The sequence below is a fragment of the Geotrypetes seraphini genome, chromosome 2 (genome assembly GCF_902459505.1).
Source record: "Geotrypetes seraphini chromosome 2, aGeoSer1.1, whole genome shotgun sequence".
In the NCBI taxonomy this organism is placed as follows: Eukaryota; Metazoa; Chordata; class Amphibia; order Gymnophiona; family Dermophiidae; genus Geotrypetes; species Geotrypetes seraphini.
This window is the reverse complement of record NC_047085.1, coordinates 154,425,638-154,448,041: the sequence shown is the minus strand read 5'-3', so window position 1 is coordinate 154,448,041 and position 22,404 is coordinate 154,425,638. Positions and strand designations below refer to the sequence as shown.

Below are 22,404 nucleotides of genomic sequence, written 5' to 3'. Positions count from 1 at the left end.
AGGCGGGAACCAAGTGTGAGGTTATTAAATTTGCAGATGACACCAAACTATACAGCAGGGCTCAAACCAGGGGAGACTGCGAAAATCTCCAAAAGGATCTAACGCAGCTGGAAAAGTGGGCCGAAAAATGGCAAATGAGCTTCAACATAGGGAAATGCAAGGTCATGCACGTGGGGAAAAAGAACCCGATGTTCACATACAGAATGGGGGGAACACCGCTAGGGGTCAGTAACCTGGAGAGAGACCTGGGAGTGATGGTAGACGCAACACTGAAGGCATCAGCGCAGTGCGCTACAGCCTCAAAGAAAGCTAACAGAATGTTGGGTATCATTAAGAAGGGTATTACGACCAGGACGAAGGAAGTCATCATGCCGCTGTATCGTGCAATGGTGCGGCCGCATCTGGAGTACTGTGTCCAGTACTGGTCGCCGTACCTCAAGAAGGACATGGCAGTACTTGAGGGAGTACAGAGAAGAGCAACTAAACTGATAAAGGGAATGGAAAATCTCCCATATACCGACAGGTTGAAGCAGTTGGGACTTTTCTCACTGGAAAAGCGGAGACTTAGAGGAGACATGATAGAAACCTTCAAGATCCTGAAGGGCATAGAAAAAGTAGACAGGGACAGATTTTTCAAATTAAGGACCACCACAAGTACAAGGGGGCACTCGGAGAAATTGAAAGGGGACAGGTTTAGAACAAACGCTAGGAAGTTCTTTTTCACTCAGAGGGTGGTGGATACATGGAACGTGCTTCCAGAGGCTGTTGTAGACAAGAAAACATTAAATGGTTTCAAAGAAAGTTTGGATAGATTCCTAGAAGAAAAAGGGATTGAAGGGTATAGATAGGTATAGACCACTACTCAGGCAATGGGCCTGATGGGCCGCCGCGGGAGCGGACCGCTGGGCAGGATGGACCTATGGTCTGCCTCAGCGGAGGCAACTTCTTATGTTCTTATGTTCTTATGTAACAGTTTTGCTCATTGGGTGGGGAGGGGAGTTAAAAAGCACCATCATTGGAAGGTGACTCGAATATAAACCGAGACCCCCATTTTTGGGCCATTTTTTTGGCCCCAGAGTCTCAGTTTATATTCGAGTATATACAGTAAGCGTTTTTCACACACCATTAGACAACAAGTCCTTAGCAGTACATTCTTTGATTTCTAGATTCATGAAGGCCTTTACAATACCAAGCCACCTGTGAAACCTCTTCCAGCAGCTTGAGACCTTAATGTGGTGCTTTCCATACTTATAAGGCCTCTATTTGAACTTCTCCACTTCATCTTTCAAGCACTTCACTTGGAAAGTGGTCTTCCTCATTGCTTTTACATGAGCACGCTGAGTCAGTGAACTCCAGGCACTAGTAGCAGATCCACCTTATACTACATTTTATCCTGACAAGGTGTGTCTTCAAACTCATCTGAAATTCCTCCCAAAAGTTGTTTCGGAGTTTCATCTCAACCAGGCTATCAATCTTCTGGTATTTTTTCTAAAGCCACATGCTCACCCTAGTGAAAAAGCACTTCACACACTGGACTGCAAACATGTTCTAACTTGCTCCTTGGATAGAACCAAGCCTCACAGAACTACTCGGCTATTTCTGCCATTTGACCCAAACAAGCTGGGTCTCCTATAACCAAAAAAACAGTCTCCACTTGAATTGCGGACTGTATCTTGTTCTGCTATGCTCGGACTGGTCTGATGCTAGAGGGTCATGTTACCGCACTTAAGGTACAAGCAATGGCAACTTCAATAACCAATCTACGCTTTGCTCCTCCTATTGAGGACATTGTAAAGCAGTCACCTGGTCCTTAGCTCATATATTCATGACCCACTATTGTTTGGAAAATCTTTCTGGACAGAATAGTCGGTTTGGCCACAAAATTCTCCAAAATTTAATCTCTAACTAGAAGCCAATTGCCCTCCAACTCTCTTTGTTAGCTGGTGAGTCCCCACATGTGAGAAAATGCTGCCTGCTTGTCCTGGGATAAAGCACAGTTACTTAGCTATAACAGGTGTTATCCAAGGACAGCAGGCAGATATTCTCACAACCTGCCCACATCCCCTTATTGACTTGGTTGAGAGATATATAATTCACTTAATGCAGTTCACTAAAAGGATAGCAAAGGGCAAACTCTGTGGCAGCTGCCACAGAATTGTAACAAATTGTGTCCCTGAATATAAGCTGATGTCTTGAAGGAGGAAACGCTTACTGAGCATTATCTTGCAATCTTGTGACTTCCTTTGGCAATATGTACCTAACCACCAGTTACATTCCTCACAGAATGCTTTACCGGCAGTTCCTGTATTTCCTTCAGATTCGCTAACAATGATGAGGTTTTGTGCCTTTTGGTGTAGTGGCCACTTGGCTGTGGTATATGTTGCCTTTAAGCACATTTCCATTTGTTTTGAAAAATGCTATACTGTGTATGATAAAAAGGCTTTATTTCCAAAGTATCATCATCTTGTTTAGTCAATGCTTATGTTTATTCAATTAGATATGTGCTAGCTCAGTCTCTCAGTTATTGTAAATCTCTTTCAAATCTTGTGTGAATGATCCAGAGAAAGCTGTATTTCAGTAGAGAAAGAACTGGGAATCCATCAAACAAAACTTTCTTGGGAAGTAAGAGTTTGATATAGTTTGTTAATTTTTGCCAGGATTGGCTATGTTAGAGCAAAATCCATCCACTAAATATACCTTTACCTGGAGTACCTCATCATGATGCATCTTTACTGACAACCCTAATTGTCACATCATCTGCCAAGATTACAGGATTTTCATACTTTTTCCTCTGCTGTGTTAGTAGGGCATGCATATAACACACATTTTTCTCAAGTAATACTTTTGTCCTGAGCCGTTTGACCTTGTTTTATTTGCGTACAGAGCCAACAGTGCGAGCAGAACTTATGGAGCAGGTGCCTCATATCGCAATGTTTTGTCAAGAGAACAGGCCTTCGATTCCATTTGCCTTTTCCAAATACTTGCTGCCTATTGTGGTGAGATACCTCGCTGACCAAAACAACCAGGTGAGAATAATACTGTAGTGCTCAGCTCATGCAGCTATGCTTTCTCCTGGTTTTTTAGCACCGGAATGCTACTGAGGCTAAGATCTATTCATTGATTTGATGATAGAGAAATGCTTGTTATATAGCACTGTAAATTGTCACAATCGATCTTAGATTCTTTGCATTCAGTGCTTTGTCTTCCCTTATGTTACCAGTATGAGCTTTGTTCTTGAAATATTGCACTAAATATACAGCCAGAACAACCAGGTGAGAATAATACTGTAGTGCTCAGCTCATGCAGCTATGCTTTCTTCTGGTTCTTTAGCCCTGGAATGCTACTGAGGCTAAGATATATTCATTGATTTGATGATGGAGAAATGCTTGTTATATAGCCCTGTGAATAGTCACAGTCAGTCTTAGATTCTTTGTATTAAGTGCTTTGTCTTCGCTTATGTTACCAGTATGAGCTTTGTTCTTGAAATATTGCACTAAATATAGTTGCCAATGTAGTTGCCAATCAGCAGAGCCCATGTCTTATAAGTCCAGTAAGCAGATGAACTATTTTGAATGCTGGTTTTTATCAGCAGACAGCCATGTGGCAGAAATATCTCAGACAAATTTATTCTACTGATTCTGAGCTTGACTGAGAAAACAATAAGAAAAATTAAAGAAATTGAGTATTTTTTAAAGTTCTGTTTTCATGTTCTTGTATTTATCTGTAATTATTTGGATACCACAGCAATTGATATAACAGTGCTTTGTTTCAGTGTGTTGCACATTGTTCTTATACCCCCAAGATGGATAAATGAAGTCACTAGAATAGATTGTTCTGTTTCTGGCTGACAGCTTTAGGAAGATTATTATAGTTCTTTACCCCATGCCTAAGAAAGGCATAGTGATAGATTACATGATTTGTCGCGTTCCTAGTTGGCAGAAGTTTCTTCCACAAATATGCTAACAATGTCTTAAGGGTCTCTGCTCCATTTAGATTTGAATTTTAGATTTAATAACATAAAAATTGCCATACTAGGATAGACCGAAGATCCATTAAGTCCAGTATGTTTCCAACAGTGATCCCAAGGTCCCAGTAGTAAAACAGATTTTATGCTGCTTATCCTAGGAATAAGCTGTGGATTTCCCCAAGCCATCTCAATCATGGCATATGAACTTCTCTTCTAGAAAATTATCCAAATCTTTTCCAGTGCAGTAGGTGAGATATTCTAGACAGTAGAGTTATTTCCCCATAGCTATGTGCTGCTGCTGCAGAAGGAATTCGCTCCAGATTTTTTTTATTCTGCCTCTGTTGTACTTCACTGGGCTCTCTAGCTCCACCATCAGTTCTTTCTTTCTACACGTGTACATGCAGGAGTGTTTATTCTGCTCTCCCCATTTTATTATTTTTAACTTGATGTAATTTTGTCCTCTTTTCAGGTAATTTAATACTTTGGAGCGATTTTGAAGCTCTGCCTGCTTGAAAATTCACAGACTTCAGTCTGTAGCTGACAGGCCGATCCCACTGGGTACCTGTTAGCTAGCCTGCATAGTTTTCTCTGGAGCTCAGGGCCATCCCTGAGGTGGTCTCACCTACTGTTAATCAGGGGTTGAGCGTAGGCCGTTAGGCACCCTTAGGAGGCTTGGTGGTGTCTCAGCTCGTTGTGGTGTGCATCCGTTGGTCCGCATGGGTGGAGGTGTAGTCAGACATTGGAATCTGACTTGCAGTGCAAAGATCAGCTTTGGAGAAGCATTCTCAGCATTGTGGCAGTGAATTTTCTCATCCAACTACTGTGAGAGAGCTGAAAGCAGGTTGCAGCACAGATCCTGTCAGGTCACAGTAAGTACACAGGCTGACAGCCTGTGATAGACATTGGGGGAAGTTGGAAAAGTGGGGTTATGAGTGTTTCTGAGTGTTCCCTTGTGTTCCCCCTCCTGAAAAATCCTAAAATTGCCATTTTTACAGTTTGGAAAGTGTGTAAAATAGCAAGATTTTGGCATGAAATTTTTGATGGCAGCTATCTTGGATTTTTAGGGATTTTATTTTTTTTTCTAAAGTTCCCTGCTTCTTCAAAACTGCAAATTTTGCCTGGAAACCTGCTGGGATTGAGTCCTTAGGTTCTCCTCATGTGGATTCTTGCCAGGATTGCGCAAATGTAGCACTTTTAGAGTGTACTTGCACCATGTGCCGGGAAGCACAGCTGGGTGGTTGGGGGGGGTGCTACAAGCATCCAACTTAGCTTCTCCTCTACTGAAGCTGTGACTAAATGCTTAGCTAACCTGTCAGGGCAGCCATCGTTGTTTTCGGGCTCGGCATGGCTAGTACTACCGTCAACCAGGCTGCGGACCCTCCACAGCCTAAGAAACATAAATGCAAGTCATGTAAGGATGACTTTATGCCTCAGGAGCCAGACACTTTTTCTAAATTTATGAAATTTTTGTGGTCAGAGTTTCACAACTGCGCTTTAGTGGTGTGGTGTCTTTGGGCACATCCTTGCTTCAGCCTGCTGAGGCTTTTGCACTACCTGAGCCTGATCTGGGGCACCTGGATGCTGGTGCTTCCCTTACTGATCCCATGTTAGCAGGTACAGCGCTTCCCGGAACGGAAGATCAGGGGCTGTGTGCTGGATCTGTTGATCCCTCTGGGGTCTTGGATCCTATTGTCTTGCCCTTATTTAAGTTCGTGGCTTTGCTTGATCTTATTTCTGAGTTGTTGCAGCCTGCTCTGTCCACTTCTTCCTCCTGGCTATGTGGTGTGTGCTTCAGTCAGCTCCCTTTCCCTGGCACCCTTATATGAGTGTTCTGGCCCGGATCAGTTTGACTCTCCAGAGGGCTCTCTGAAAATTGCTGGAGCTATGTCCCGCTTGTATCCTATGGCAAAGGAGTGTCAACAGCTTTTGGGTCAGCCCAGGATGGATTTTTTTGGTGCCTTAGGTAACTAAACGCATCTCTCTCTTCAGTGAGGGTGGTGGTGTGTTAAAGGATATGCAGGACCGCTGGGTGAATATGGTCCTCAGGGAACATTTTAATGCAGCTATTTTAGGTAACAGGGCTGCTTTGGCAACGTCTTTTGTCGCATGTGCCTGTCTCTCTCTACTCCGCACCCTGGAGAGTGAGGCAGTGGATCCCCCCTCCTCAACTTCTCATGTCTGGGATGGATTATAGGGTAGATGCATTATATGACTTCATGAGAGTTTTGGCGAAGGTGTCGGTGTACTCCATCTCTGCTCACCAAATGCTCTGGGTTTGACAATGGGCTGATGATTCCACTTCCAAGGCTACATTGGCTAGGTTTCCTTTTAAGAGGCAGTTATTGTTTGGCAAAGGTTTGGATGACCTTATGGATTCTGTGATGTACCATCACCCTAAGACTCTGCCTGATAGTAGACCCAGACCCTCCAGGGGTTCTGGTCGCTCTAATTTTCGTGGCTTATGCAAATGCCATGTCGCAGAGATTTTTACAGGGCTCCCGACAATACTATACTGGCTATAGGTGGTCCCAGCCTTTCACCTCCCATTCTGCTCCCTCTGTCAGAAAGGCTCAATGAAACCAGGCTGAGGGATGCCTCTCTGTGGATAGGGGGTGTTTCTTCCTGCCTGGATGTGTATTACATCTGACCAGTGGGTCTCGGGCATTATTCGGTAGGGCTACAAACTGGAATTTGCTTGACCTCTTATCAGATTGGTTCGTGAACTCTCCTTCAGGTTGCCTGGACAAAAGCGCTCAGGGTTCAAGCCACTGTTCAGCATTTGCTGGATATTCAAGCTATAGAGCTAGTGTCTCCCGAACTCTCGGGCTCAGGCAGATACTCCATATATTTTATTGTGCCCAAAAAAGTTCTTCTGCAAGTGAACTGAGAAGGTGTGTTCTGATCTGCTCTGCTTGCTTTTTATTAATTTGGGTCATTGGTTAATTTCCTGCATTGCTTTAGTGCTTGGAGGTCCCCTTCTTGGGCTTACTCCAATGGGGAAGGTCGCAGTCCCATGAGGGCATGCTGCTGCTTGGAGTCCAATCTCTGAGTACCTGTAGAGCCAGGCTGCTTTGTGGTCCATTGAGGGCTCAGGGTCCATGCCCCTGGAGCTTGCTCATCTGTTGGTTTATTAGAAGCTTGAGTGTAGGCTGTGGAGCCTCTGTATAATAACCCTCTGGGTAGCAGGGAGCCAGCTTTGTATAATCTCCCTCCGACTCACCGCCTTGATTTTTGGAGTCTTCGGTCAGGGTCCCTTTGGCTAGCAGCCAGAATATTTCTGGTGGTGGATTCATTTCCAGCAGTTTTCTGAGGCAGACATCCTTTCTCAACAGGCAGGCTCCTGTCAAAATGAGTATTCCCATTATTCCCTATGGAGGAAAATAAAGGGGTTAGTTAGGTTCCCCCACCTCTAAAACACCCTTTTCAATTATTTTTGTTTTTTCAGGAAAGCTGCCACAGGCCGTTTTGGTGTGATTTTACTGGTGGTGTCCATCTTGGATTTTTATCATTCTTTTTTACAAAAGCTTTTTTTTCTGCCTCAAAAACACTCATTTTGCTCAGGGATCATCTGCAATGGATTCCCTAGGCCAGTCTGTCCATTTCATGCCTTTTTTGTACATCTTTAATGGCAGACGAGCGACTGTGTTCCACGTGCTGCGAGACATGGGATAAAGGGGCGGGAGCTTCGGGCTCTGCCTCCTTAGAGTCCTCCAGGGCAGGAGAACATAAGAATAGCCTTACTGGGTTAGACCAATAATCCATCAGGCTCAGTAGCCCATTCTCACGGTGGCCAATCCAGGCCAGAACCCAAGGAGAAGCAATATTCCATGCTACCGATCCAGGGCAAGCAGTGGCTTCCCCCATGTCTTTCTCAATAACAACTATGGACTTTTCCTCCAGGAGGGGCCAGTATTATGATGGACTGGCCACCCAGACAAGGCAATAGAGCAGTGGACAATTATTACACGATAACTGGAACAGAGCTAGTGAAATGCAACATATGTACTCATACATTGCCTGTTGGATAGTTCATCCATGCACAGCTCAGCACTTGGCCTTTAGATGTGTGGCAGCCACAAAGTCAAATGTAATGTAATTTATTTGTAATTTATTTCTTATATACCGCTATATCCGTTAGGTTCTAAGCGGTTTACAGAAAATATACATTAAGATTAGAAATAAGAAAGGTACTTGAAAAATTCCCTTACTGTCCCGAAGGCTCACAATCTAACTAAAGTACCTGGAGGGTAATAGAGAAGTGAAAAGTAGAGTTAGAGGAAAAATAAAAATAAAATAAACATTTTAACAAGACAGCATTGATCTAAATACTTTGGAAGGTAGAAGAGAGGAGAGAAAGGAATAGAAGCAGAAGGGGGAGCCGTTGAACAGTAGAATTCTGGAGAAATTTAAATTGCAAGATTGCACTATCGAAGAACAACATGTAGTAGTGCGCTTTCTTTGGGCAGAGGGAGTGAAACCTGTGGAAATTCACTGTCCGATATTGACTCAGTTATGGATATGGCACCATGAATCAATGAAAGGTTTATGAGTGATAAAAAGGTTTAAAGTGAGAAGAACAGGTGTGACTGATGAAGGTTGTTCTGGTCACCCATCATCGTGCACAGAAGAGCACATTTGCAGGACGGATGCCTTGATTAAAGAAGACTGATGGATAATGGTGTCTCAATTGGCTGCAAATTTGGATATTGGCTGTGGATCTGCATTTGCCAAAATACATGATGATTTGGGATACAGGAAAGTCTGCACACGATGGGTTTCCAAACAGCTTACTGCAGCCCAGCATCTTAATGGCAACAGCCACCGCCTTGTCACACTGATTCTTCACCTTAAGATCTTCGGACACTATCACCCCAAGGTCCCTCTCCCCATCCGTGCATATCAGCCTCTCACCTCCCACCACATATGGCTCCTTCCAATTACTACCGTATTTTCACATAGATAACGCGCACCGTGTAAAACTCGCACACGGGTATAGCGCGCGAAAAACAAAAAATTATGTACAGAAATTTTTATATACCACGCACACCCGTATACCGCGCATGCTGCCCGACTCTCCTTTTGCCCGCCCCGACTCTCCTTTCGCCCGCCCCGACTCTCCTCTCCCCCTTGAAGTCCTGTCCCCACCCTGAAAGCCTGATGCCCCCCCCCGACGTCCGATTCACCCCCCCCCCCGCAGGACCGCTCGCACCCCCACCCCGAAGGACCGCTCGCACGCACCCGCACCCCCACCCCGAAGGACCGCTCGCACGCACTCCCACCCGCACACGCACCCCCACCCTGAAGGACCGCTCGCACCCCACAGCCTCCCGACCCTCCCATCATGTAGAAGCTCCTACCGGTGTCCTGCTGCTTCCTCTTGGTGGTCCCGACTCCCCGACACGATCGGGGCAAGAGGGAGCTCAAGCCCTCTTGCCCCAGCCAACCGCGGCACCCCCGACACGATCGGGGCAAGAGGGAGCTCAAGCCCTCTTGTCCCAGCCAACCGCGGCACCCCCGACACGATCAGGGCAAGAGGTAGCTCTTGTCCCAGCCAACCGCGGCACCCCCGATACGATCGGGGCAAAAGGGAGCCCAAGCCCTCTTGCCCCGCCGACTCCCCAACTCCCCGACAATATCGGGCCAGGAGGGAGCCCAAGTCCTCCTGGCCCAGGCGACCCCCCCCCGCTAGTTGTTCGGGCCAGGAGGGAGCCCAAACTCTCCTGGTCACGGCGACCCCCTACCCCCACCCCGCACTACATTACGGGAAGGAGGGATCCCAGGCCCTCCTGCCCTCGACGCAAACCCCCCTCCCCCCACCGACCGCCCCCTCCAAGAACCTCCAGCCGCCCCCACCAGCCGACCCGCGACCCCCCTGGCCGACCCCCACAACACCCCCACCCCCCTTCACCGTACCTTTGTGTAGTTGGCCGGACAGACGGGAGCCAAACCCGCCTGTCCGGCAGGCAGCCAACGACGGAATGAGGCCGGATTGGCCCATCCGTCCCAAAGCCCCGCCCCCAGGTGGGACCTAAGGCTCCCGGGCCTATTCTGATTGGCCCAGGCGCCTTAGGCCCCACCAGTAGGCGGAGCTTTGGGACGGATGGGCCAATCCGGCCTCATTCCGTCGTTGGCTGCCTGCCGGACAGGCGAGTTTGACTCCCGTCTGCCGGCCAACTACACAAAGGTACGGGAAGGGGATGGGGGTGTCGTGGGGGTCGGCCAGGGGGGTCGCGGGTCAGCTGGGGGGCGGTCAGAGGTTCTTGGGGGGGGCGGTCGCTGGGGGGAGGGGGGTTTGCGTCGAGGGCAGGAGGGCCTGGGATCCCTCCTGCCCGTAATGTGGTGCGGGGTGGGGGTAGGGGGTCGCCGTGGCCAGGAGGGTTTGGGCTTCCTCCTGGCCCGAACAACTAGCAGGGGGGGGGGTCGCCAGGGCCAGGAGGACTTGGGCTCCCTTTTGCCCCGATCGTGTCGGGGGGGGGCAAGAGGATTTGAGCTCCCTCTTGCCCCGATCGTGTCGGGGGTGCCGCGGTTGGCTGGGGCAAGAGGGCTTGAGCTCCCTCTTGCCCCGATCGTGTCGGGTGTCGGGACCGCCAAGAGGAAGCAGCAGGACACCGGTAGGAGCTTCTACATGATGGGGGGGATCGGGAGGCTGTAGGGGTGTGAGCGGTCCTTCAGGGTGGGGGTGCGGGTGGGAGTGCGTGCGAGCGGTCCTTCGGGGTGGGGGTGCAAGCGGTCCTGCGGGGGGGGGGGTGAATCGGACGTCGGGGGGGGGAAACTATGTAAAAAAAATTTTGTACAACGCGCTCACGTGTATAACACGCAAGGGTATGCGCGGTACGTAAAAACCACGTATAACGCGCGCGTTATATGCGAGAAAATACGGTAATCCCCAAATGCATTACTCTTGCATTTCTTTGCATTGAATTTTAGTTGCCAGATAGTAGACCTTTCTCTAACTTTTGCAGATCCTTTTTCATGTTTTCCACTCCCAGTTGCATACCAAGGGGGGGGGGTGGTCCACCCTGGGTGCACACTCAAAGGGGGTTCACAGCCGGCTAGGTCCGGAAGCAACTGCACTGCTGAAAACGGCACCTCAGCGCTGCTGCCGTATTTATTCCAGAGCAGAGTTGGCAGCTGCGCTGAAGAGCACGAAGGTCCCGCGCTGATTACTTTTTCTGCGGCTGCTGTGGAAGAGGTAAGTGACATCGGAGGGGGGGTGGACCGGCAGCCGCAGTCATCACGGGACCTTGCCTTTGCCGGCCCAACCCCCCTCCGACATCGGAGGGGGGTGGACCGGCAGCCGCAGTCATCACGGGACCTTGCTTTTGCCGGCCCAAGCCCCCTCCGACATCACTTACCTCTTCCGAAGCAGCGGCAGCAAAAGTAATCATTGTGGGACCTTGCTGATTTCGATGGAGAGAGAAAGAAGCATAGTAGGGTGATGGAAGGAGAAAAGGGGGTCAGGGTGTTATGGAAGCATGGTGAAGGGTGAGAAAGGGGTTTAGGGTGGTATTGAAGGGTGAGAAAGGGGGTCAGGGTGGTATGGAAGCGTGGTTTTGGGTTTTTTTTGCTTTCAGGGAGATGCATTGCTGTTTCTGTGATGTTGCATTGTATGCAGAGTCCAGCTTTTTGGTGCTTCAGTTTAATTTTTGTCTTTGTATTTTTATTCTATCTCCCCATTTACAAAACTGTAAAGTGTTTTCTAGCGTTGGCATCTGAGCTGTTACCACCATGGCTAAAAACCACACTACAGTTTTGTAAAAGGGGGAGGGGTTAGTTTGTGATTACATACTAAGCGAAGGTGTTTTCTGTGTTCTGTGTGTTCGAAAAGACATGATTTTCTGTTAGGATTGACAATGTAGGATTGATCTGTACTAGTCTGACTTGTTTAGTTTTACAATGAGGTTATTGACGTACTGCTCACTGCAGTATGTAAGATGCTGCCTTTTCCTAGGTACACTCTTGTGTGATGTGTGGATTGTTACTAAAAATCATGTTTTTCATACAGATGGGGGGGGTGTCAAAAAATGATGGTCCCCGGGTACCACATATGCTAGGTACGCTACTGTCCACTCCTTCCTCGGTATCTACTCTGTTACAGATCTTGGTATCATCTGCAAAAAGGCAAACTTTTTCTTCTAACCCTTCAGCAATGTCACTCGCAAACATATTGAACAGGATCGGTCCCAGCACCGAACCCCGAGGAACTCCACTACTCAACTTTCCTTCCTCTGAGCGACTTCCATTAACCACCACCCTCTGGCATCTGTCCGACAACCAATTTCTAATCCAGTTCACCACTTTGGGTCCTAACTTCAGCCCATCAAATTTGTTTAAGAGCCTCCTATGAGGAACCGTGTCAAAGGCTTTGCTGAAATCTAAGTAAATTACATCTAGCATATGTTCTTGATCCAGTTCTGTGGTCACCCAATCAAAAAATTCAATCAGGTTTGTTTGGCACGATTTACCTTTAGTAAAGCCATATTGCCTCAGGTCCTGTAACCCATTAGATTCAAGGAAGTACACTATCCTTTCTTTCAGCAACACTTCCATTATTTTTCCAACAACCGAAGTGAGGATTACCGGCCTGTAGTTTCCCGCTTCATCTCTGTGACCACTTTTGTGTATAGAGATCACATCCGCTCTTCTCCAATCCTCAGGAACCACTCCCATTTCCAGAGATTTGTTGAACAAGTCTCTAATAGGACCTGTCAGAACCTCTCTGAGCTCGCTCAGTATCCTGGGATGGATCCCATCCGGTCCCATCGCTTTGTCCAACTTCAGTTTTTCAAGTTGTTCATAAACACTTTCCTCCATGAATTGCACAGAATCTACTCCATTTTCTTGTGTTACTTTGCCAGACAATCTCGGTCCTTCTCCAGGATTTTCTTCCATGAACACAGAACAGAAGTATTTGTTTAGCACGTTTGCTTTTTTCCTCATTACGCTCCACATATTGGTTTATAGTATCTTTTAGTGTCGCGATTCCATTTTTCATCTTCCTCCTTTCACGAATATATCTGAAAATATTTTTGTCATTCTTTTCTACATTTTTAGCCTTATTATACAACTAAATAAAATTATTTCAGTGTGGATTACAGAAAGGACTAGATAATTTCTAGGAATTATAATAGCACCCATAACCTTTAAAACAAGTCAAAGTAAATTTACCCAAATGTAGATTCTTAGTATATTTTTCAAGAGATAAGAATACATATCTTTAAAACCTGTTTAAATTTAAAAAAAAAAAAAAAAGTTTAAATGCTTCCTAAACCTTGAGTAAGAGGGTTCTGGACTAATTTTGGATGGTAATGCGTTCCAACATATTGCACCCTGAAATCAACATATTTTAAACATCTCAGAATTTTCCAGTAGTTTTTATCTTGGAGCACAGATGTTAATTGTGCATTAGAGGTCTGCACGGGGATCGTGGGAATAGCACAGTTACTTACCGTAACAGGTGTTATCCAGGGACAGCAGGCAGATATTCTTAACGTATGGGTGACGTCACCGACGGAGCCCCGGTACGGACCTTTTTAACTAGAAAGTTCTAGTTGGCCGCACCGCGCATGCGCGAGTGCCTTCCCGCCCGACGGAGGAGTGCGTGGTCTCCAGTTAGGATAAGCCAGCTAAGAAGCCAACCCGGGGAGGTGGGTGGGTCGTAAGAATATCTGCCTGCTGTCCCTGGATAACATCTGTTACGGTAAGTAACTGTGCTTTATCCCAGGACAAGCAGGCAGCATATTCTTAACGTATGGGTGACCTCTAAGCTAACAGAGAGGGAGGAAGGATGGTTGGCCATTAGGAAAATAAATTTTGTAACACAGATTGACCAAAGTGTCCATCCCGTCTGGAGAAGGCATCCAGACAGTAGTGAGTAGTGAATGTGTGAACTGAAGACCAAGTGGCCGCCTTGCAGATTTCCTCAATAGGCGTGGAACGGAGGAAAGCCACAGAAGCAGCCATAGCCCTGACTCTATGGGCCGTGACAGCTCCTTCCAGTGACAGGCCGGCCCGAGCATAACAGAACGCAATACAGGCAGCAAGCCAATTGGACAGCGTTCGTTTAGATACAGGGTGACCCAGACGGTTAGGATCGAAGGTCAGAAAGAGTTGAGGAGAGGAGCGGTGAGCCCTGGTACGGTCAAGGTAGTACGCCAGGGCACGCTTACAATCCAGCGTGTGAAGAGCCTGTTCCCCAGGATGAGAATGGGGTTTTGGGAAGAAGACAGGTAGCACGATGGACTGATTGAGGTGAAAGGCTGAAACCACCTTAGGAAGGAATTTAGGATGGGTACGCAGAACCACCTTGTCATGGTGAAAAACAGTGAACGGTGGATCGGCGACCAGTGCATGTAGCTCACTAACCCTCCTGGCAGAGGTGATGGCAATGAGGAAAAGCACCTTCCATGTGAGAAGTTTGAGCGAGGTAGTAGCAAGAGGCTCAAAAGGAGGTTTCATGAGGGCGGACAAAACCACATTGAGGTCCCAGACGACCGGGGGAGGCTGAAGAGGTGGTTTGATATTGAAGAGGCCTCTCATGAACCGGGAAACCAGAGGATGAGCCGTGAGGGGTTTTCCGAGGATAGGCTCGTGAAAAGCAGTGATGGCACTGAGGTGGACTCTTATCGAGGTAGACTTGAGACCAGCGTTAGACAGAGAGAGCAAATAGTCCAGTACGGTTTCCACCGCCAATGAGGTGGGATTGTGATGATGCAGGAGGCACCAAGAGGAGAACCGGGTCCATTTCTGATGGTAACATTGGAGTGTGGAGGGTTTCCTGGAGGCATCCAAAATGCGACGGACAGGCTGAGACAGGTTTTCTGGAGAGGTCAGCCCGAGAGAAACCAAGCTGTCAGGTGGAGGGAAGACAGATTGGGATGTAGCAGAGACTGATGTTGCTGCGTAAGCAGAGAAGGAAATACAGGAAGAGGAATGGGCTCCCTGGAGCTGAGTTGAAGCAGGAGGGAGAACCAGTGTTGTCTGGGCCACCGAGGGGCGATGAGAATCATGGTGGCCCTGTCCTTGCGGAGTTTGAACAGGGTCCGCAACATCAGAGGAAGTGGAGGGAAGGCATAGAGGAACCGATCCGTCCAGTCGAGTAGGAATGCATCCGGGGCCAGACGATGTGGAGAGAAGAGTCTGGAACAGAACTGGGGCAGCTGATGGTTGTGAGGAGCTGCAAAGAGGTCCACCTGCGGAGTGCCCCAGCGAGCAAAGATGGAGTGGAGAGTGGGAGGATCCAGGTCCACTCGTGAGGTTGAAGGATGCGGCTGAGCTGGTCGGCCAGGGAGTTCTGTTCGCCCTGGATATAGACAGCTTTGAGATAAAGATTGTGGGCTGTGGCCCAGGTCCAAATTCGGAGGGCCTCCTGACAAAGGAGACGAGATCCGGTGCCGCCTTGCTTGTTGATGTAGTACATGGCGACCTGGTTGTCCGTGCACAGGAGAAGAACCTGAGGATAGAGAAGGTGCTGGAAGGCCTTGAGAGCATAAAACATGGCTCTGAGTTCCAGGAAATTGATGTGATGTTGACGCTCCTGAGGGGTCCAGAGTCCCTGGGTGCGTAGATCCCCTATGTGAGCCCCCCATGCATAGGGGGAGGCATCTGTGGTGATGATCATGGAATGAGGGGGTGGATGAAAAAGGAGGCCCCTGGAAAGATTTGAGGAGTTCAACCACCATTGAAGAGATCGCTGAAGAGACGATGTCACAGAGATGGGATGAGAAAGAGGATCCCTGGTCTGTGACCATTGGTTGGCGAGGGTCCATTGCGGTATCCTCAGGTGGAGTCGCGCCAGAGGAACCACATGGACTGTCGAGGCCATGTGACCCAGAAGAATCATCATCTGGCGAGCAGGGATGGATGGTTGGAGGAGCACCTGTCGACAGAGGTGAAGTAGTGTCCGGTGCCGGTCGGCAGGAAGGAACGCTCTCATGAAGTTTGTATCGAGAAGTGCTCCGATGAACTGAAGGCGCTGCGTGGGAAGCAGATGCGACTTGGGATAATTGATCTCGAACCCCAAGAGATGGAGGAAAGAGATGGTGTGGTGAGTTGATTGCAGCACAAGTGGAGAGGTTGTTGCTTTCACCAACCAATCGTCCAAGTAGGGGAACACCTGTAGGTTGTGGGACCTGAGACAGGCCGCTACCACAATCAGGCCCTTGGTGAACACCCTGGGTGATGATGCGAGACCAAAGGGTAGCACTTTGTACTGATAGTGGTGATTCAGTATCTGGAATCGGAGGTAGCGACGTGAAGCCTGATGGATTGGGATGTGAGTGTAGGCCTCCTTGAGGTCCAGGGAACATAGCCAGTCGTGTTGAGACAGAAGAGGATAAAGTGTGGCAAGGGAGAGCATCCTGAACTTTTCCTTGACCAAACACTTGTTGAGGTTCCTGAGGTCGAGGATAGGACGAAGATCCCCTGTTTTCTTGGGTACCAAGAAATAGCGGGAGTAAAATCCCTGACCTCTTTGGTCTGGTGGAACTTCTTCGATGGCATTGAGAAGGAGGAGGGATTGGACCTCCCTGAGGAGGAGTGGAGTTTGGGAGGAGTGAGAAGCAGACTCTACGGGAGGATGGTCTGCAGGAAGAGTCTGGAACCTTAGTGAGTATCCGTGACGGATGATGTTTAGAACCCACAGGTCTGATGTGATGGCCTCCCAGCGTCGTAGAAAGATGGTGAGGCGGCCCCCGATAGGTTGAGGCAGAGGCAGCGAGGGTTGGAGACTGGCTATGCCCTGGTGAAAGGAGTCAAAAGGGCTGAGGAGGCTTAGTTTGAGGGAGAGGCTTGGCCGTCTGGTGAGATTGCGAGCGAGCCTGACAGTGTTGTTGTTGTTGTTGTTGGCGAAGCCGACGAGATTGCTGTTGAGGAGGATTAAGTGGCCTAGCAGAAAAACGACGTTGGTAAGAGGACTGAGGTCTGTATGGTCGTGTTGGCGGAGTCTTCTTTTTAGGCTTAATGAGGGTGTCCCATCTCGTCTCATGAGCCGAAAGTTTTCGTGTCGTAGTATCCAGAGACTCCCCAAAAAGTTCATCACCAAGACAGGGCGCGTTGGCAAGGCGGTCTTGGTGGTTCACATCAAGGTCAGACACCCTCAGCCAGGCAAGGCGTCGCATGGCCACTGCCAGAGCAGAGGCTCGGGAGGAGAGCTCGAAAGAGTCATAGATTGAGCGTACCATGAATTTCCTAAGCTGAAGGAGGGTGGAAATTTGTTGCTGAAATAATGGAACCTTGCGTTCAGGGATATACTTTTGCAGAGCAGAAAGTTGTTGTACCAGATATTTCATGTAAAAAGAAAAATGAAATGAGTAATTGTTGGCTCTGCTAGCCAGCATGGCATTCTGGTACAGGCGCTTTCCAAATTTGTCCATTGTTTTACCCTCTCTGCCAGGAGGGGTGGAGGCATAGACACTGGAACCATGAGATTTTTTGAGAGTGGATTCTACCAGGAGGCTCTCATGTGGCAATTGGGGTTTATCAAATCCCGGGATAGGGATGACCCGGTATAAACTGTCCAGTTTCTTAGGGGCACCTGGAACAGTAAGGGGATTCTCCAAATTTTTATAAAATGTTTCCCGTAGAATATCATGGACGGGTAGTTTGAGAAACTCCTTGGGGGGTTGATCGAAGTCCAAGGCTTCTAGAAAGGCCTGGGACTTCTTTGAGTCGGACTCAAGTGGGATGGAGAGAGCCGCAGACATCTCCCGAAGGAATTTCGTAAATGAGGACTGCTCGGGTTTGGAGGTGGATTCAGCCATGGAGGGTTCCTCATCAGTGGAAGAGGCATCCTCCTCGGTACCGAGTGGGGATTGCTCCCATAAGTCTGGGTCCCTGATGGCCGGCTCAGTATGGCGGGTTTTAGAAAGGGACTTGCCAGATCTCATGGATACGGTGCCGGGAGATGAAGACCGGTGCCGATCTCTGTCCCGGGAGGAGTGGTGCCGATCCCGGTCCCGAGACGATCGATGTCGATCCTGGGGCCGGGAGGGGTCCTCCGCCGCGCAAGTCTGAAGTGTAGGCTGGGCAGATAAGACCGGCATGGAAGTGTTCATCGGTACCGAGGGGGTGGCCACTGGCGGAGTGGTGCGAGGCTCGGGCCGGACCGGTACCGGAAGGAGTGGTGCCAGCAGGGTCGGAAGCAGTTCCTGAAGCTGGTGCTGTAGCTGCTCCTGCAATTTGTTCTGGAGGATGGCCGAGATACGGTCCTCCAATGGGGGCACCGGTACCGTTTTACTTTTCTTCGGTACCATAGGTGCTGCTCTACGCTCCGGCGATGAGGAGGCCGATGAAGAGGCACTCACCGTTATCGGAGCGGAGCGCTTACGGGACTTGCGGGACGTCGGAAGGATCGGTGTCACCGCCGTGGCTGGAGGGCGCTCGAGGGAAGTGGAAGGCTTCTTAGCCGGCTTACCTGGCGCTATCGACCCCGCAGAAGGATCAGGTGGTGTCGATGTTGACGGTGCCGATTTCGGCGGTGCCGTCGACGTCGGGGTCGGATCCATAGCAGAACCGGTGCCGAAGAGGAGATTCTGCTGGATTTGTCTATTTTTAAGTGTGCGTTTTTGGAGAGTCGCGCAGCGGGTGCAGGTGTCAGCCCGATGTTCCGGACCCAAGCACTGTAGGCACCAGTTGTGGGAAATCGGGCGTGCACACCGCTGGCACTTCTTAAAACCCGGCTGGGGGGGCATGAAGGGAAATACGGCCTCCGCGAAATCAAAGCCGGAGGCTTGTATGATGGCAACAGGCCCCGCCGGGGCCGGTTGAAAAATAAAGGAAAAAACAAAGTTTTTTTTTTTTTTTTTTTTTTTACCAATTAGAAAGAAAACAGAAACCCGAAGGGAAAAAGAGAAAAAAATCAGAAAATAACGCGAGCGGGAAGGCAAAAAAGAAGTGTTCAACGGCCGTTGAAACCACATGCGTCTTCTTCGCTCCGCGGAAACGAAGAAACTGGAGACCACGCACTCCTCCGTCGGGCGGGAAGGCACTCGCACATGCGCGGTGCGGCCAACTAGAACTTTCTAGTTAAAAAGGTCCGTACCGGGGCTCCGTCGGTGACGTCACCCATACGTTAAGAATATGCTGCCTGCTTGTCCTGGGATAACCCCCCTAACCCACGGGACTCCCACTGGGACACCCCTCTAGCCAACAGGACTCCCACGGGGATGGAAGGCTTTGATAGCAGGGTTCGTCCATATAATATAATGGACACATCAGCCATAGTAAAAGAAGGGGTTTATAAGTTAATTACCTGAACAGAAAACAAAAAAAAGGGTTCCACCAAAGAGATTGCACAAGGAAAATAGCAGCGCAAACACAAAAGAAACTGTGGAATTGATGATCCTGTCAGAAGTAATTGTTGCTTTTTATGGGGACGGGCGGGGATGGAGGTAATTCCTTGTGGGGACGGAGAGGATTCTGGTGGGGACGGAGAGGATCCTGGCGGGGACGGGAAGGGATGGGTGGGATTTCTGTCCCTGCGCAATTCTCTATTGTGCATAAAGTTTGACAGTTCTCTCTGACTGGGTGCCCACTCCTTAAATTTGATTCAGTGATTAATTTCAGCACTGTCCCCCACCAAAGAAGACAGTACCAGTACCGTATTCTAATGAAACTAACATGGTCCAAATAAAATCCAGGGTGATAGGAAGTGGTAGGGGGATCAGTCTAGGAAAAAAAGATCAAGAACAGAAAAGAGGATAAATTTGAGCTATAGACAAATTTTTGGAAATTGTCAGCTTGTCCCCACAACTAAGTAACCCAAGGGGCTGGATGACCTCATGACTAGCGTTGCGGGCTGCCATCCTAAGTCTCTCCTGGATGGCAAACCTCACCATCTCCCTTGGGGGGGGGGGGTGTCGCAGTACTTTTCATCTCTCACGCAGGTTTTGCCAGAATTCTATGGGCTGATCCTCCCAGAGATATTCCCAAGGATATGGGCAACACTATAGCAACCCTAGACACCAGCAGGCTTTGGGTTCTCGCACTAGCCTCTCTTCCAAGAAGTCCCAATGATGCCAGGACTTCAGCTGCGCCTCCATGCATTGGAGGCCAGTTGTTGGAGTTTCACCAGGAATGGGAATGTATCTCCTCGGAGTAATGGGTACTGGACATCATATGGGAGGGACACAGAGAGACTTCTTTTGTCTCCCCCGGATTCATTTCTGGATTCTACAGCCTACAAGCTGGAAAAGGCATCAAAGGTCGAATGACACTGCAGCAACTCTGTTCAGAGGACTGGAAACCCATTCTGGATCTCAAGGTGGTCAGTGCTTTTCGTAAATTCCTAAAAACTTTGTTCTCGCAATTTTTAAATGGTTTAACTACAGCCTCAACGAAATGATAATATTATAGTTATTTTTCTTATGCTTTTCTTATGTACTTTAGTTTTTAATTAGTACTTCCTTAGCAAAGCAGCAGATGAATCCAGAGACCAATGGGATAGCTCACTTCTACCAGCAGGTGGAGATAGAGAAACTGATTAACAGGTGTACTTATTTGCTGGCACTCCTCCTGTCTCATCAGTATCTCTGGCTCCAAGCAGGTGGAAGTCGCTATTCAACTAGCTCCTGGATTCTGGCTGTGGCTGGAACTTTATTACCTCCTGTTGAGTTTTTTCTCTTCAGTGAGACAGGGGTGTCTGGCTAATCGGTGCCGGCTTTAGAGGTTACACTTGGGCCCCCCCTTGTCCCTGCCTCACCCTCCCTCCAATGATAGAGGGTCTGCCCTGGTCCCTATTTTTCTTCTTTCCCATTTAAAAAAAAAAAAAAAGGGGCCTACACAGCTGACTTTTTTGCCCTGCTCGTGCTGGGCAGCAGGTGTTGCCGGCATCTACCGGCACTATCCAGTAGATTGTGAGTATGTGTTTTATTCTACTGGTCTCTGAACTTTGTGGTTGTGTGAGAGCTGTGGGTTTTTGACTATGGCAGTTTTGTTTTGTGGTGAAATATGTTTTTGTATGAGCTTGCTTCAGTGAGGTTGGTGGCCTCTGTATTCCTGCGCATAACTAAGGAGCGCTTCTTTTTCTTACCCTAGCGCTTGTGCTGTGGGGTTGGTAGTTTCTGGGACATTGTTTCTTGATACTGCCACGGCCCGTGGGTAAATGTAACTGTGTGGCTCTCGATATGGCCGCAAATTGTGAGGACGGCTCCGGGAGCTGAATCGTTCTATAGCGCGGGTGGTGCGAGCTTGTGCTCCCCTACTGTTGGAAGCCATGCGCCTTTTCCCCTTTCCTCCCCGAGGTGTGTTTTGCATTTTTTATACGCTTCGGCTATGGGCTCCGAGCCGGGGTGAGCGGCAATGTTCTCGGAGCCGGCCTATTTTGGCGCGAAATGGTCCGAGTTTGGGTCGCCAGCACTGCAATACTCGGTGAGTTATTCTGGGCGGCTGCCTTTCTCAGCATGGGCCTCGCCGTCTGCTTTGCGGAGCGGTGTGCTGCGGTTTTGGCTATAAGCTCCCGGTCTGTTTTGTACAGCGCTGTTGGGGGAGCCAGCCGGTTTTGATTCTGGCAGGAAAGTGCCCGCGCTTGGGCCCCCAGCGCCGCGGGGTTCATTGACTCAAGTCCTACAGCTAACTTAAGCGTGTACCGCGGCTTATTTTTGTTTGAAATCAGCTGTTCCCCGTGTTGCAGTGCTCCATTTGCTGTGGTGTTGTCCACATGCTTCTCTTAACAAGAAAAAAAAAAAGGTTGTTGTTGGGGGCTGTCCATTTATATCCCTAGGCACTTCCACATTAAGTTGCTGCCCTGAGTTTGGCTGCCTACACTTGGTTTTTGCTGCCTTAGGGGTTAGCGAACAGCAAGGTGGAGTAGGTGTCAAGGGCGTGCCAGTGTATCATTCATGTGGTTCATTTCTTCACTCGGGGTTCCGATAACATGAGGCGATGTTGGAGGTTTCCTTAGGCCTTCTGCCTGGGTGCTGCGTCCGCCTGCTTGGGCTCTTGACTTGTTTCTGCGGAGTAGTTGCAGGAATTCCGAGTGGAGGGTCTCTCTTGAGGCCTGATGGTTCTTTTCTTCTTGCTGTGGGCCAGCTTGTCTGTGAAAACCTGGTGGCGCAAGGGTTGTGTGCTGGGTTAGTAACAAGGAGCTGAGGTTCAAGCCCCAGCTAAGGAGTAGAGCTGATATGGCTCCAAAAGAAGAGGCGAAGGTTCAAGTCTATTTAAAAAAAAAAAAAAAGCTAGACGGCCTTCCACTCTAGAAGCATGGTCTAGTGGCGGCTGATCCCTAAGGGTAAGATCCTCTGCTTGCGAGGTCGTAGGGTAGCTGGCACTGTATGCCCAATGAATTCTCCCCTTACGCTCTCTTTTGGAGTGGAAACCTGGTCTGTTTTCGGCCAGGTACAGCTCGTTTCTCTGGAGAGGCGTATGCTGCTTCTGGATTACGCCTGGTGCGCCTTGTCTTTCCTTTGCTTGCGTAAAGCTCAGGCAGGTTGCTGAATGTC

The 22,404-nt window shown here is 48.9% G+C and overlaps 1 protein-coding gene across 7 annotated transcripts in view; it reads left to right on the top strand.

Moving 5' to 3' along the window:
- PPP4R1 (protein phosphatase 4 regulatory subunit 1) overlaps window positions 1-22,404 on the top strand; it is a 354,086-nt gene that overhangs the window by 87,998 nt on the left and 243,684 nt on the right. For all 7 annotated transcript variants that reach the window (XM_033934064.1, XM_033934063.1, XM_033934068.1 and 4 more), the window contains one exon: window positions 2,884-3,026. In XM_033934064.1, the coding sequence (XP_033789955.1) occupies window positions 2,884-3,026 (143 nt within the window). The remainder of the gene's footprint in view (window positions 1-2,883; window positions 3,027-22,404) is intronic.